Genomic DNA, 12,774 nt, shown 5'->3' on the forward strand with positions numbered 1-12,774 from the left:
GAATGAGCTGGTCCTTCTTGCTCAGAAGAAAAGGTTAATTAAGAACACACTCTGAATAAATGCTGTCCAACAAGGGTCAAAAGTAATTAAAAGTGATATGACTTAGAATGAACGACAGCCAGCACAGTATAGGCTAAAGTCTCAGGGCTCTTCAAATAGACCAGTAGCATTCTAATGGACATGCAATGTATGTGATTATGGGCTATATAAGAAATAAATGTTGTTGTTGTTATCAGCAAGCTGATGCAATCAACATATTGCATGCCATGCAAACAGCAACTCTAAACTACTGCAATCAGAAAGTTTGTAGTGAAGTTACCCTTTACACACACACCTTCAGCCCATCCTGGCTAACAGTAATAATTACGATGGAACCGCTTACATGCATTTCACTTAATTACCCACCATTAATACTCTGCAAATTGTGGCCAACTGAGCATTCCACTCGCACACTTACTGCCGGCCTTGCGGGCAGCGGTGGAGGGTGCCTGCTTGGGATATCAGTGTTTTTAATTAGCATGTGGTGTTTTCGGGGGCAGGTCTGTGGGGGGGGCACTGGGTCGAGCGACGATACTGAGAGGGAAGGGAGACGCTTTTGACCCAAGAGTCAAACACGATGAGGACACTCCCAGGTCGGTTAAATGAGTGAGCTATTAATCCAGAACTGCTCCCTCAATCATCCCCAACCCCTTTTTTGTTATTATTAATTCCACTGGCTGTCATTTAGAGGTGCTATTGAGAGTTTTGAGGGCAAGGACCCTGAAAAGCACAAAAATGGCTTGTGCAATTGGAGCGTATTGAGAGACAAAAAAAAAAAAAAAAACATGAACACAATGAAAGTAAAATCACAAATGACAAACACATCGAATATCTCTAAATAGTGAAAAGCACTCAACATTACATGCAAGACTTAAAACAGTCTGCATTTGTACAGATGGCCAACAACTGAATTTAACTGGGACATGACTGCCACACCAGTAAGAGATTTTAATGCCGGAGCATCGGTGCCGGGTAGGCTTTGGAATCATGAACAAATTTGATACTCACACCAACCTCTTGATCCACAGCTTTTGTGTACCAATCACAATGCGTAGGACAATAATAGCATGTCAGCATTTAAGAGGGATGAAATCCCATCTTAGACCCAACATGTCAGGGGAAAAAAAATCTGGAGGTATGGAGGACATGATAGCGGATCTGGTAAAGAGTCACAAAAGACAGGGATATTGCCCCAAATCCACCATTAGGAACGTCATCTTATCCTGACAGGCATAAGCGCCTTTACAGCCGGGCTTTCTAGTTCTGAATTTCATATCAACACAACAAGATGAGAACAGCGAGCCACTGACCAATACAGAAATAAAACCCCCAATGACCAAGATGACTGACATGCAGATTTTCTCTGTCTTATTGTGAGGACAGCAACATTAAGTATATACAATATATACTAGCCCTGGTCCTGGACGAATTCCTCCACAGTTTACCCCCATTAACACATTGATCCAGCCTTGCTCAATATTACCACCCAGATCTTGAGTTGAATTAAGTGTGGTGAAAAAAAAAAAAAAAAAAACAAGCTGTGCAGGGCTGGTGGCCTACAGGACCAGGGTTTGTGAGCCTTGCCCTTACCTTTCAGACCTAACCAAGAACACACAACTAAATTCAGAATCAGTAAGTCAAAGATCTTAACTTAAAAGACACACACACACACACACACACACACACACACAGAGCAGTGAAGAACAGACACACAGTGAGGTTATAAACAAGTCCATCTTAGAATGGTTGGCTAATTTAACATCTTAATGCTTTTGTCTGAGATGTCTGTTCTAGGGGAACACACCCCCGGGATATGAACAACAGAACAGGCCTCTAACAAGTGAGGAGACGCATGGGAGATGCCCTTAAACAAGGAACTCAGAACTAATTGGCTGCACACAAAACTCTGTTCCCCTGATGATGGGGATGAGGAGTCGACATCTGAGAAGCAGTCAATAAAAATAAAAATAAATAAATAAAAGTGCAATAACACAAGCACAACTTTGAAGAAAGAAAGTTCTTACAGACAATGTGATTCAATCTACCGATACAAGTAGTGCTTTAGTTCAAATTTAAATAGGAAAAAGATCTAAAACACAGCTGACTGAAAGCAGATGTGGCAACATCAGAAAAAGAACAACACTGTAAAAGTAGGTAGGTAGTTTAGGTAGTTGTCTCAGGAGAGATGTAGTATTTATTGTAGACTAATATAATGCTAAATACAATAATGTTGAAATCTCTCTGGGAGTTTAGGATAGAGAAAATAAATATTATTTTGAAATTACTTACAAATACAATGTACAGTACAATGTACAATGTCCTGCTAAACAGACAGTTTTAAATGTGTTGATTTCAAGTTGAAATGGAAGCATTGTTAATTTCTACACTGAACATTATGTGAAATCAGGTGGCAACCGGATGACTTGTTAAAACAATCAGATTTCATTTTCTCAAAACGCACAATTAACTGTAGTGAAAATAACATGGCTGAGATTTGGACCTATTCTGAAGTATCTGAAGTTCTGACAACACTGTAATTAAGTTTAACAATGGTGCTGGTCCCACCTCAATAATTTTTCGGGCTTCCTTGTAGCGTCTGGTCTGCATAAAGGCGAAGAAGAGGTCATACAGCATTGTCATTTCCCCTCGCTCCTGACTAATGAAGTCCATTGCTGCAGAGGAAGGACAGTGCAGATAGAAAAAACATTCCATCTCAGTTGTTCAGATTACTCATCTGTGGAGGGCTACACTTTTGCATATTAGTGTGTGTGAAAGTGATTGTCATTGCAATACACAGCAGAGCAATGTGTCCTCTGCATTTAACCCATCACGTGTGTTATACGGCAATGATAGAAACAAAAATGCATTGATTCAAACAAATTAAGAAATATTACACATGATGTTTTTGTCTTGTTGAAACAGATCCAGACATGACATTGTTATTGTGACCGGAGTTTACTAAGTAGTTAATTATGTAGCAAGTCATTAAAATACCTGTGTGATACATTGTAAAAACACAGCCAATCAGAAGCATAAATAAATAAAGGGTTTTATATTGTAAACCTGGTCTAGTTTTTGATCACAAGTCTGTCACAGATGCTGAGGACTTTCCTATTGTGGCAAATGGAATTTCAAAACTCTTGATCTCATGGTAAATTGGGGAACTCATATGCTGCTCTGGTTATCTTGATCATTTCTTCAACACACTCAATTTTATAGACATGCCACAGTCACTGTTCACTATGCATATTCCCCGCTGAGCTAAATTCTCAACAGCAACCCAACATCACTGCAAGAGAAATGCTTTCTGTCACCTTAGACATTTTCTTGTTCCCAACTTCAACTTTCCAATCACAGGTGTAATGGAGAGCAAACATCATGTTTGGCATTTTAATAATATGCCCATATTATAATTCTGTTCATAAAATATTCTAATGTTTAATAGATAGTAGGTAATGCAAGCGATGCTCTGTGGGGGCCATTCAGTCAGAAATCATATTTGGACACATGGAAACACTTGGGGTGTACACAGACCCAACTAATGGAGCAAGTAAGGACAATTGTTTGTCCCTCCGGTGAGCTGGACAGGTTGGTGGGAACAGGCAGCCAAAAAAAAAAAAAAAGCTGTTTTTGTGTGGGTATAGGCTTGATCCCCGGTTCTGAAAATGTTGGGGTGAGAGGGGTCCTCAAATGGTGTAGAGAGGAGTAGAGTGGTGCTAGACCTGCCGAAGGTCCTCACCCAAAAACACTCCAACACACACAGCAACAAAAGACTTTACCCTCGTTGATAACCCTGCTGAAGAGCTGTGGCTGTTAAAAACCCTAGTCTAAATATAAAATGTTATACATATATTAGTCTAAATTTAACCATTACAAATAAAATGCTAACCAATTTTTTTTTATGTGTGTAAATACATTTTTGTTTGTCTGTGTGTGTGTGTGTATGGCATTAGTTAATTTAAGAAGGTATATTTGCATGTTTGTATGAGTGTGTGTGTGCACGTTCAGTGTTTGAGAACCCGCACCCTTCTGCAGTGTCTCCATCTCCCCCTTTTCCACCAGGCCACAGATGATGTCATGGATCCGTGGGAGCTGGTTATACTGCTGGTGGCATTCCATTGCAGCTTCCAGCGCGCCAGAGTAGTTTCCGCTGCAAACACACACATACACATAAAAAAATACTATGACCAGTATAACTCAGCAGAGTGGTTTACACATGCTCTCAATCACCTAATCCTCCCACCTGCACACACACAAGCACACACCCCCAGCTGGGCCATTTGGCAGAATATGGCAACAGAATTAAAATGCTCCCTCTACTCCAGCACCCCCCCTCCTTCCTCTGAACAAAGAACCGCTGTCCCTGCCAGAGGCACTGATAGAGGAGAAAAGCGCCACTCCAATTCCTATATTGTGACTACGGCAGCGGCAGTTGGGTGACTGGATAATTACCATGCCAAATCACACAGAGGTCAAAGCAAAGTTAAGTCAAAGGTGGCGGGGTGGGCAGGTGGGCTGGAAAAATGATATAGAGAGGAGAAGCATTTCAAAATAAAAAGAAGTGCATAGTTTCTATAACGTATGACAGTACAACCTGTTGAAGGAGTGACCCTGATATGAAACAAGAGAGAGAAGTAGAGTGAATTTGGGGGGGAAGGCGGCGTCAGAGTGACAAACAGGTGATTAAGCTTAGAAAACAAACTGGCCTCCCAGGCAATGGTTTTAATTGAAAAGAAGAGTGACAACATTAGTCCTCAAGCACGAGTCAAGAGGCAATTCAACCACTCGCCTCATGATTGAACACTGCACTTGAGAGCGAGGGGAGAGGCAGAGAGAGAAAAGGAGATTACAGACAAGCACCACGAGGCAATAAGGGGCATTTTCAAAGAAAAATGTGGGGGAAAAAATGGATCTTGCCAGTGGAGCGCATCGTTCAACCCTCTATGTATCTCTCCACTACCACTGAAACAGCCACCAAAAGCCATGCCTCCAAAGATCTTTTGAATACCAATCACAGCTACCAGGATCGCAATTACACCCCCTTTTCCACCCGAAAAAACGGGGGAATTAACCATGTTGAAGGCTTCATAATTTCACTAGGTACAATTTAGCTGTCACAGTCATACAGATTAGCTTCAACACACTTCCCCCGTTAATGTCACTAACACTGCATGTCAAGCACTTTCCAGCCAATTAAGTAGAGAGAGGGTGAGAGGTGGAACAAAAGAGGGGAAGGACGGTCGAGGCGGCATGCACCTAAACAACCTGAAGGATGAAAAAGAAAGCGGTTGGCACCATGTGTCTTAATTTCTTTCATTCCTCTTCTGGCAATGTGCTATCACTTCCCTCGCTGTCTACTCGGGAGTGGCATCTTACAAGCACTGGTCACATGCACTGGGTGATAAGGCCTAAATGTTTTATGTATGATATTCAAAAATGTGTGAATGAGATAGGATTTTTCTGGTGCCATCATTTCACTAACACTCCTCGTTCATGTGAGAAGTATGACCTAACAGGGCAGATTCAGAATTTAAACACACATTTCAACATGTTTTAGCTCAAGCAATCTCACCAAGCAAAGAAAAGGTTTGAGAACCACTGCTGTGGATGTTGTCTCCTTTTTAATCCCATTTTTAATTGTTGAATCCTGCCTAAGTAAAAATTAGGCCTGTCCTTATCCAGAGCGCTCAGCAAATAAATTGTTCGATGACCATTGGAATTTTATTTTAATGTGATCAGTGACCAACAGACACAAGCCCATCAACAGAGAATTAAGTACAAATGAAAGCCCTTCATTTTATTATTAATATTATTTTTTTATTAAAGCCTGGTGAAGGCCAGAAAAGGCCTGAAATTGGAACTACTCCTCAGACAAACATTCTCTCTCTGACAGCTCAACTGTTTGCCTCACTCTTAGTGTCCCTTTCTTTCTGCGGCATGTCTTTTCTAATACACTTCTCCATCCAAACCCCCCACCCCCATCTTGTCCGCAAAGAAAAGTCGCTGCCACTTGCCTTTGTTAGGCACATTAGAGTGGGTGCTGGGGGTGTACATATCCGTGACAATGACGGCAGTGTTTTTAGCTTAAGCGGGCATGGCTTCTGCCGTCGCAACGTGGAGCTGTCAGCTCTAATCTGTGGGAGAAGTGTTCATTAAGTCATTACCACTGACGCAGTGACGAGACAGCCCCGACATGCGTTTTTGTCTCGCTCCTCAAAATGCCACGGCAAGATGACGGCTGGGAGACTGAGAGATGGAGCAGACATGGGAAAGGACAAAAAAAAAAAAAAAAACATACACAGGAAAAATGGCCGTCTGCTTCCAACTGGTTGCTGCTACTCTGAAAACCGGCTTCTGAGCCTGGAGGAACACGCCACCCCTCCCCAAGCAGCCCTGGAGTCTTTGTTGCGAACATTAATGGGTCAGACTGAAGATTCTGGCGTCTGCCAATCAACACAGACAGGCGGGAGGCTGGTGAAACTGGTCGGCTTATCCACTGAGTTGTTCACAGAGGCGCACAGTTGTGTTTTTCATAATCGCTAATGAACCTGGAGAAAATTACAAACCTTATCAAGCACAAGCCAGTAATTAAACATGAACTGCCGCGGTGTGTTTGTGTGACTCAAGTGAAAGGAAAACAAACTATGTCTTAGGGGCGTCTAAAAGAAGAAAAAAAATTGTGTGTGTATGTTTGCATGTAGATTCAAAGAATATGTGAGGGAGGGAGAGAGTAAAGGTGTAATGCCTGGACTAGCCATCCCACAGCATTCAGGGGAATAGGGGGGTCCGAGCACTCTAACAGAGAGGCAAATCCAGCAATTAGCGCTCGCTGCATAATTAACATGCAAATGAGCTGATCTACTTAAAAGCGAGTCTCGCAAATGGACCTGAATGGAGGCACAGGGCGGGGCAGAGAGGCCAACTTTGGGGGGGCAGGGGGCTTATTTGCATATTGGGTATTATATGAGAGATGGCGGCTGTGATATCCATCTTTGTAATGGCCTGAGTGAGGAGAGATGGCTTTAAACCAAAAAAGAAATGGGACGGTAGTAGCCTAGCATGTGACACACAAAGCTACGAACCAGAAGGCCACTAAGTCCCAGGTTCAAACTCCACTTACTACCATTGGGTCCTTGAGCAAGACACTTAACCCTGACCCTGTAACTAATGACAGTAAGGCACTCCGGATAACTGATCACCATTAAACACTATGGGGCAGTTCCACAGGCATAACTGCCTTACTTTACTTTAATTAGCAGTAATACAATTATCATATTCTGATGTCTGTACCATTGCGAGATGTATGTCTCTCTTACTATTTAGCACATTTAATCCCCTATTGTACACAATGCATCTAATGTAATATTAATCAAATTTAATGTGTAATTTTTTCAGTCATTCTTGTTCGCTTATGTCAATTATGGCTGCAAAACAATTGAGGGATTAGATGCACTATTGTAATGCTGCTTTAGGAATCAGCAGTACTGCAGTCATGTGAAAACTCACGACTCCAGGTGCGCTGAGATAAGCGGAGAACAGAGGTTGGCAGTGGGTTTGACCAGGCCAAGGGCAAAGGTTGTGTCCTGCAGACGCTGGACGGTGGCGACGTCACCCTTCATCGCTGCTGCATTCAACACGTGGAAGAGCTGTGTCACCACACTGTCATTCAGCACCACATCCTTCTCCTTCATCTCCTTCAGCATGTCGATGGCCTCTGTGCAGATAAGAGTCAGAAGGGAATGAAGGGTCAAATCAAATCCATTACCTCGCTACAGATAGAGGACTAATGGAACTCGAGTGAACAATAACAGGTTCTGGTTGTGCCACTGAGTTCCAGTAATATGCAATGTTTGATTATGACCTGCACTTAGTTCAATGGAAATACACCGTTTTACACTATCGGAACAGAGCGTCAGAGTGCGGACCTCTCTTCCATGTTTATTGGCGAGCGAGAGCAGTCACGAGGCGCTGCTGTGTGCTCTGAACTCGCCTGATGGTCGGATCCCGGACACGAGTGAGCTAAAGCAAATGAAAGAGCTGGCAAATAGAGGGGGGGAATAAAAAAAAAAAAAAAAAAAGAGGGGGGGGGGGGGTGGATGATAAAAGGCCCCTTAGATAATTTCATGTGGGGAAAACAAACTGCTATTAAAACAGCATTTTACGCTCAGCAGGAATGCAAATCCTGCAGTATAATGCCAATTCGCCGCTAATTGCTACTTGCATTTCTAAACGAGACTACAATTACCAGGGCCCTACAATGCCTGGTGAGCTTTTTTTCCCTCCTTTCCCCGGGGTCTCTCTGCAAATGCCTGCCGGTAAAATTATAGGTGTGCAGCGGGTGCCCGTTGAGCCCCTGGCCGGTGGGCATTGCTCAGCCTGCCCAGCGTAATGGAGGCTTTTACTGGGGCGGAGAACCCATCTGGCTACAGTGAGGTGCCACCGTGCTAACGCGCAAACACACACACACACACACTCAGCACATCTCAGACAGCTGCTCTGTCACAGGGCCAGATAATTAAGATGTGTTTACACTGTGTTTAGAGGCTCGTTAATGGGCTGATACTGATAGGGCCTGTTTGTACTGACGATACTAATCATACCAGCCTGGAGAGAGAGAGGGAGATCGAGATAGAAAGAAGAAAAGCTGTGGTGCGGGGAAGATAGAGCGCATTCCAGTCCACTTGTTTAGCATCTAATGGCCTGTTTGTGCTCATCATTTGGAGAGCGCGATAATCGTTGCGTTGGGTACGTGGTTCTCATGCATTGGTAGCTTTCTGGCTACTATCGGTACCAAAAACACAGCACGGCTCACTAGGCAGAGAGCACCCGCTACCACAGGAACACAATCTCAAACATGCCATCCACCAGGAACAGGTTCACCGGCCTGCTCTGGCCTCAGACAACGTGTATGCGTTCACACACTGATGCATGCCGGTGCTTTGGTATGTTAAACCTGGCCTGTCGTCCCATTTCTCAGCAACCATAAATTTCTCCCATTTATTTCTGTCAATGGCTTAATGGAAAAGGAGAAATCTAAGGAAAGGGAAAGACTGGGGGCTTGAAGGAGTGAAAATGGGGGATATTTTTTTTGCAAGAGCATGCTGGGATCTGAAGAGGTCACTTTTGTCTATTACTGTGTCTATTCATACAACAGGCACCGATCTCTGCTGGGAACCGCATCACAGACCTGAAAACTTGTCATTAGTTTATCCAACCTCACAGGTCGGACGGAAAACTGGGACTTAAACTGAATCCATTGTCCTGGGCACCATTACATTAACATTTATGTCACGGGGCTGGCAGTCTTACCCAGTCCAGTAATTACAGGTTCAGTTTGCCTGCAGCAACACAGGGTTGAGGGTCTTCAGCAGGGACTCTGTCATGAGTGCAGCAGAGGTCGGGTTCCCACTGTCGATTACTAAGATGCTGCCATAATGGATGTCCAATGATTGATAATAATATCAATATATTTTTGGAGCAGGGCATAACAGCTTGCAGAGATTTTAATAAAATGTGCACTTTCATTCACACAGTTGGTCTTCCATTCCATGTTGGGTAAGATAAATTCTATAGACTGTCAACAAAGGAACTGTGTTCACTGGGAAACTGAGAGGTTAGGGCTGGTTTTAATTAATTAATCTGAAAAATGCTGGTATTTATCTCTAATCATTGAGAAACCATTCTGATCACCAATGCTGGAGAAAAAAAAAAAAAAAAAAAAAAAAAGCTGAAAAATCACCAGTTCGCGTCAAAACAGACTTGCCAGCTGACCGGCCAACATGTCTTTGCCAGGAGCAGTGAGCAACAAATATTCACACAGCCCATTAATCTTCTCCTTATTGCCTATTGCCTTTCACAGTTGGCCGTGAACCCAGCAACTGTTTAGCAATGAGAAGCGAAATCTGAGAAAAAAAAAAAAAAAAAAAATCTTAAAAAAATCTAACATAAGAGGTGCGTGTGTGGGGAAGGAAATGAAGAGGAGACAGAAGAAAAAAACAGACCCATTAAAAAGACAGAGGAGGCCGTGATCTTCAAGCAGGACTGGCAGGTTGGGCGGCTAGCGTTAGCAGGGCAAAGTTAGCGAGGTGTGCTAATGCGCCTGACAGGCTTCCTCTGTGCTTCGCCGCACTAATGGCTGCCCGCACCGCGCCTCACTTCCAATTCACATGTAAATGTGTGCGTGTGTGTGTGTGTGTGTATATAGGCGACATGTGTGAGCACTTTCCTCAGTCATGATATGCCATTAGTATCAGGCCGGATTTCTGTAATTCCCTTAAAAGTGCAGACACTCCTGTAATTTTCCCCTCTGCTCCCTCCTTCACCCACACCAAGTCAAAGAGAAGGAGGTAGGATAGATAGAGAAAGAAGGAGAGAGTGACATAAGCTGTGGAGAAATTGGAAAGCGAGAGCGGGAGGAGATGAAGCATTCACCATTGCAGTGTGCACAAAGCTAAAGAGAGAAACACTTATTGTAATTGTGTCTTACAAGAGCGCAGCGAAATCCACCATGGAATTCACTTAATGGCTGATTAGAGTGGCCGTCTGGAGAGAGAGAGAGAGCGCTACACTTTTCCAAGTGCACACTAAAGCACTAATTACATCTCCTGTAAGACAGTAAGCGCTGAAAAGAGCGTTGCATTAAAAATTAACCATCCTTAGCCTCAGATTTTCAGCTTCGCTTAATTCCACTAGCAATATCAAGGTGTGACTCATTCCACATCTGCACCTAAAAAAATGTAACCCTGAAGGAACAAAAAAAAAAAAAAGAAAAAAACCCTTTAAGAAACATTTACTTGTTTAAAAAAACAAGTCTTATTTCTTTAAAAAAGTAATACATTGGTTCTCAGTATAAAATATGCCACATATATTTTATATATAAATTGCATTATTTTCAGGCAATGGTAGAGTGAAAGTTTTTAGAGAAAAAAAGACAATATTGTGGTGGTGATGATAGAGGAATACTGGGTAACACACTCACGTATGAACCAGAAGACCACAAAGGTCACATTATCTACCATTCCTGAACAAATACTTGATTCATAGAGTTTTAAAAAGGTAATAAAAACCCTGAACATCCAAACTGGCAATCATTTTTTCGTCATGAAGTATTAGTTGTGCACACATAATTTTCATAATAATAGTCCTTCATGGACTATTAAAAACAACATTAAGTGTTATTTACTGGTGAATGCTAAACCCTGCAATGTGCTGTTTTTAAATGTTTGCTTTTGTCTTGTATGGGAATGGAACCTGGCACTCTCACCTTCCAGTCGGCCATGTTTTGACAGCACTCTGACCAGGGCCAGGTACTTTGTGGCATCCAGGGCAACATGAGAGTCCTTACGAGCCCTAAGGGCAATAAACAAATGTCAGGACAAGACAAAAGGGCATTAATGGTTGGCAACAACATAAGTTTGGCAGAACAAATGGCAACAGAAACATGGCTGATGTAACATACAGACAAATGAAAAGGCAACATGGCAGGAACACTAACAAACTCAAACTAAAGCAAAAACATCTATTATATATATATACACACACACACACACACACACACACACACACACACACACACTCCATTTAGCCATTTTCAATTCTCTAAGCCCTGTCCAGTTGTCAATGGCAGGGAGCCTGAGCTCCTGCCAATAATCCACAGGCAGGAACACAAATCAGGACAGAGTAAAAAGCTAACAAAAAAACACCAGGGCCAATTAATCATTACCAGTTCATCTGACCCATGTGTTTTTGGACTCAGTAAACTGGACCATGTGGATGAAGCCAATGCCAACACAGGGAGAGCTTCACATGGACAAAACCAAAGCTAATATAGTAAAAATAGTACCATAATGCAAACTATGCTCTATATAGAGGTGGGATAGGTGATTTATAATGTGGCTGATCACATGATCAGTGTTTCAGAAAAGTTGCATAGATTGTGTAATTAAACATAAGCAACCTCTCATCACAATTACTTCTCTCCATCGTCCTGCCGCTGACAACAAAACCTTTACAGATGGTCCAGAATGCAGCAGTGCACCTGCTTCTCATGGTTACTGTGCTGTTCATAGACCTCCACTGGCTACCCATGGCTGACCAGTCAAATTCAAGTTAGTCATTGAGTGAGTAGCTGAGCATGCATCCACCTGATCCCAGTTACAGAGGTATACAATCCATCCCTGACCACTAGAATGGTACTGGCCTTCTGGGTATACAAGCCTTTTTCATGCAATTAAGACAAGATGAGACTTAAATGCTGGTCATGTGACTAACTATAACGAAATACATCATGTAATATTGTTGACTAATAAAAACAAAAGTAAATATGGTTAACAAGATTAAAATTGTACTAAAATTTCTCTTAATTTTCGTTGACTAAAACGAGACGAGACATTATTTTTGCATGTTTGTTATTTTATCAATCCCCCCCTGGTCGCTGGGACAATTAGAGTTTGCTGTCTTTGGTCTGCATCTATACATATTATAGACACATATTATAAACATATATACATACTCAACTACCCTGCCACTAACATTACATTGCCTCAAGCAACACACACAATCCGCTGATGCAAATTCTCTTAAAAGCAGAGCATCCTGCAAGCTGTCACTTGCTGACCAGTGCCTGATGACAAGTCATCTAGCGTGTGTGTCTCTGATTGGGCAGGTCGTCTGAAAGAGCATCTGTCCGCAGCGCTTGCTTTATTAACATCTTGCCATTTCGCCTCCTTCGTGCTG

The 12,774-nt window shown here is 42.5% G+C and overlaps 1 protein-coding gene across 1 annotated transcript in view; it reads right to left on the minus strand.

Annotated features, from left to right (window-relative positions):
* Positions 1–12,774, minus strand: part of lrpprc (leucine-rich pentatricopeptide repeat containing) — a 42,274-nt gene that overhangs the window by 12,671 nt on the left and 16,829 nt on the right. The window contains exons 22-25 of the mRNA XM_028989391.1: positions 11,303–11,388; positions 7,546–7,753; positions 4,065–4,189; positions 2,605–2,711 (exon numbers count right to left, since the gene is read on the minus strand). Coding sequence (XP_028845224.1) covers positions 2,605–2,711; positions 4,065–4,189; positions 7,546–7,753; positions 11,303–11,388 — 526 coding nt within the window. The remainder of the gene's footprint in view (positions 1–2,604; positions 2,712–4,064; positions 4,190–7,545; positions 7,754–11,302; positions 11,389–12,774) is intronic.

The sequence above is a fragment of the Denticeps clupeoides genome, chromosome 8, assembly GCF_900700375.1.
Source record: "Denticeps clupeoides chromosome 8, fDenClu1.1, whole genome shotgun sequence".
NCBI classification, from domain to species: Eukaryota; Metazoa; Chordata; class Actinopteri; order Clupeiformes; family Denticipitidae; genus Denticeps; species Denticeps clupeoides.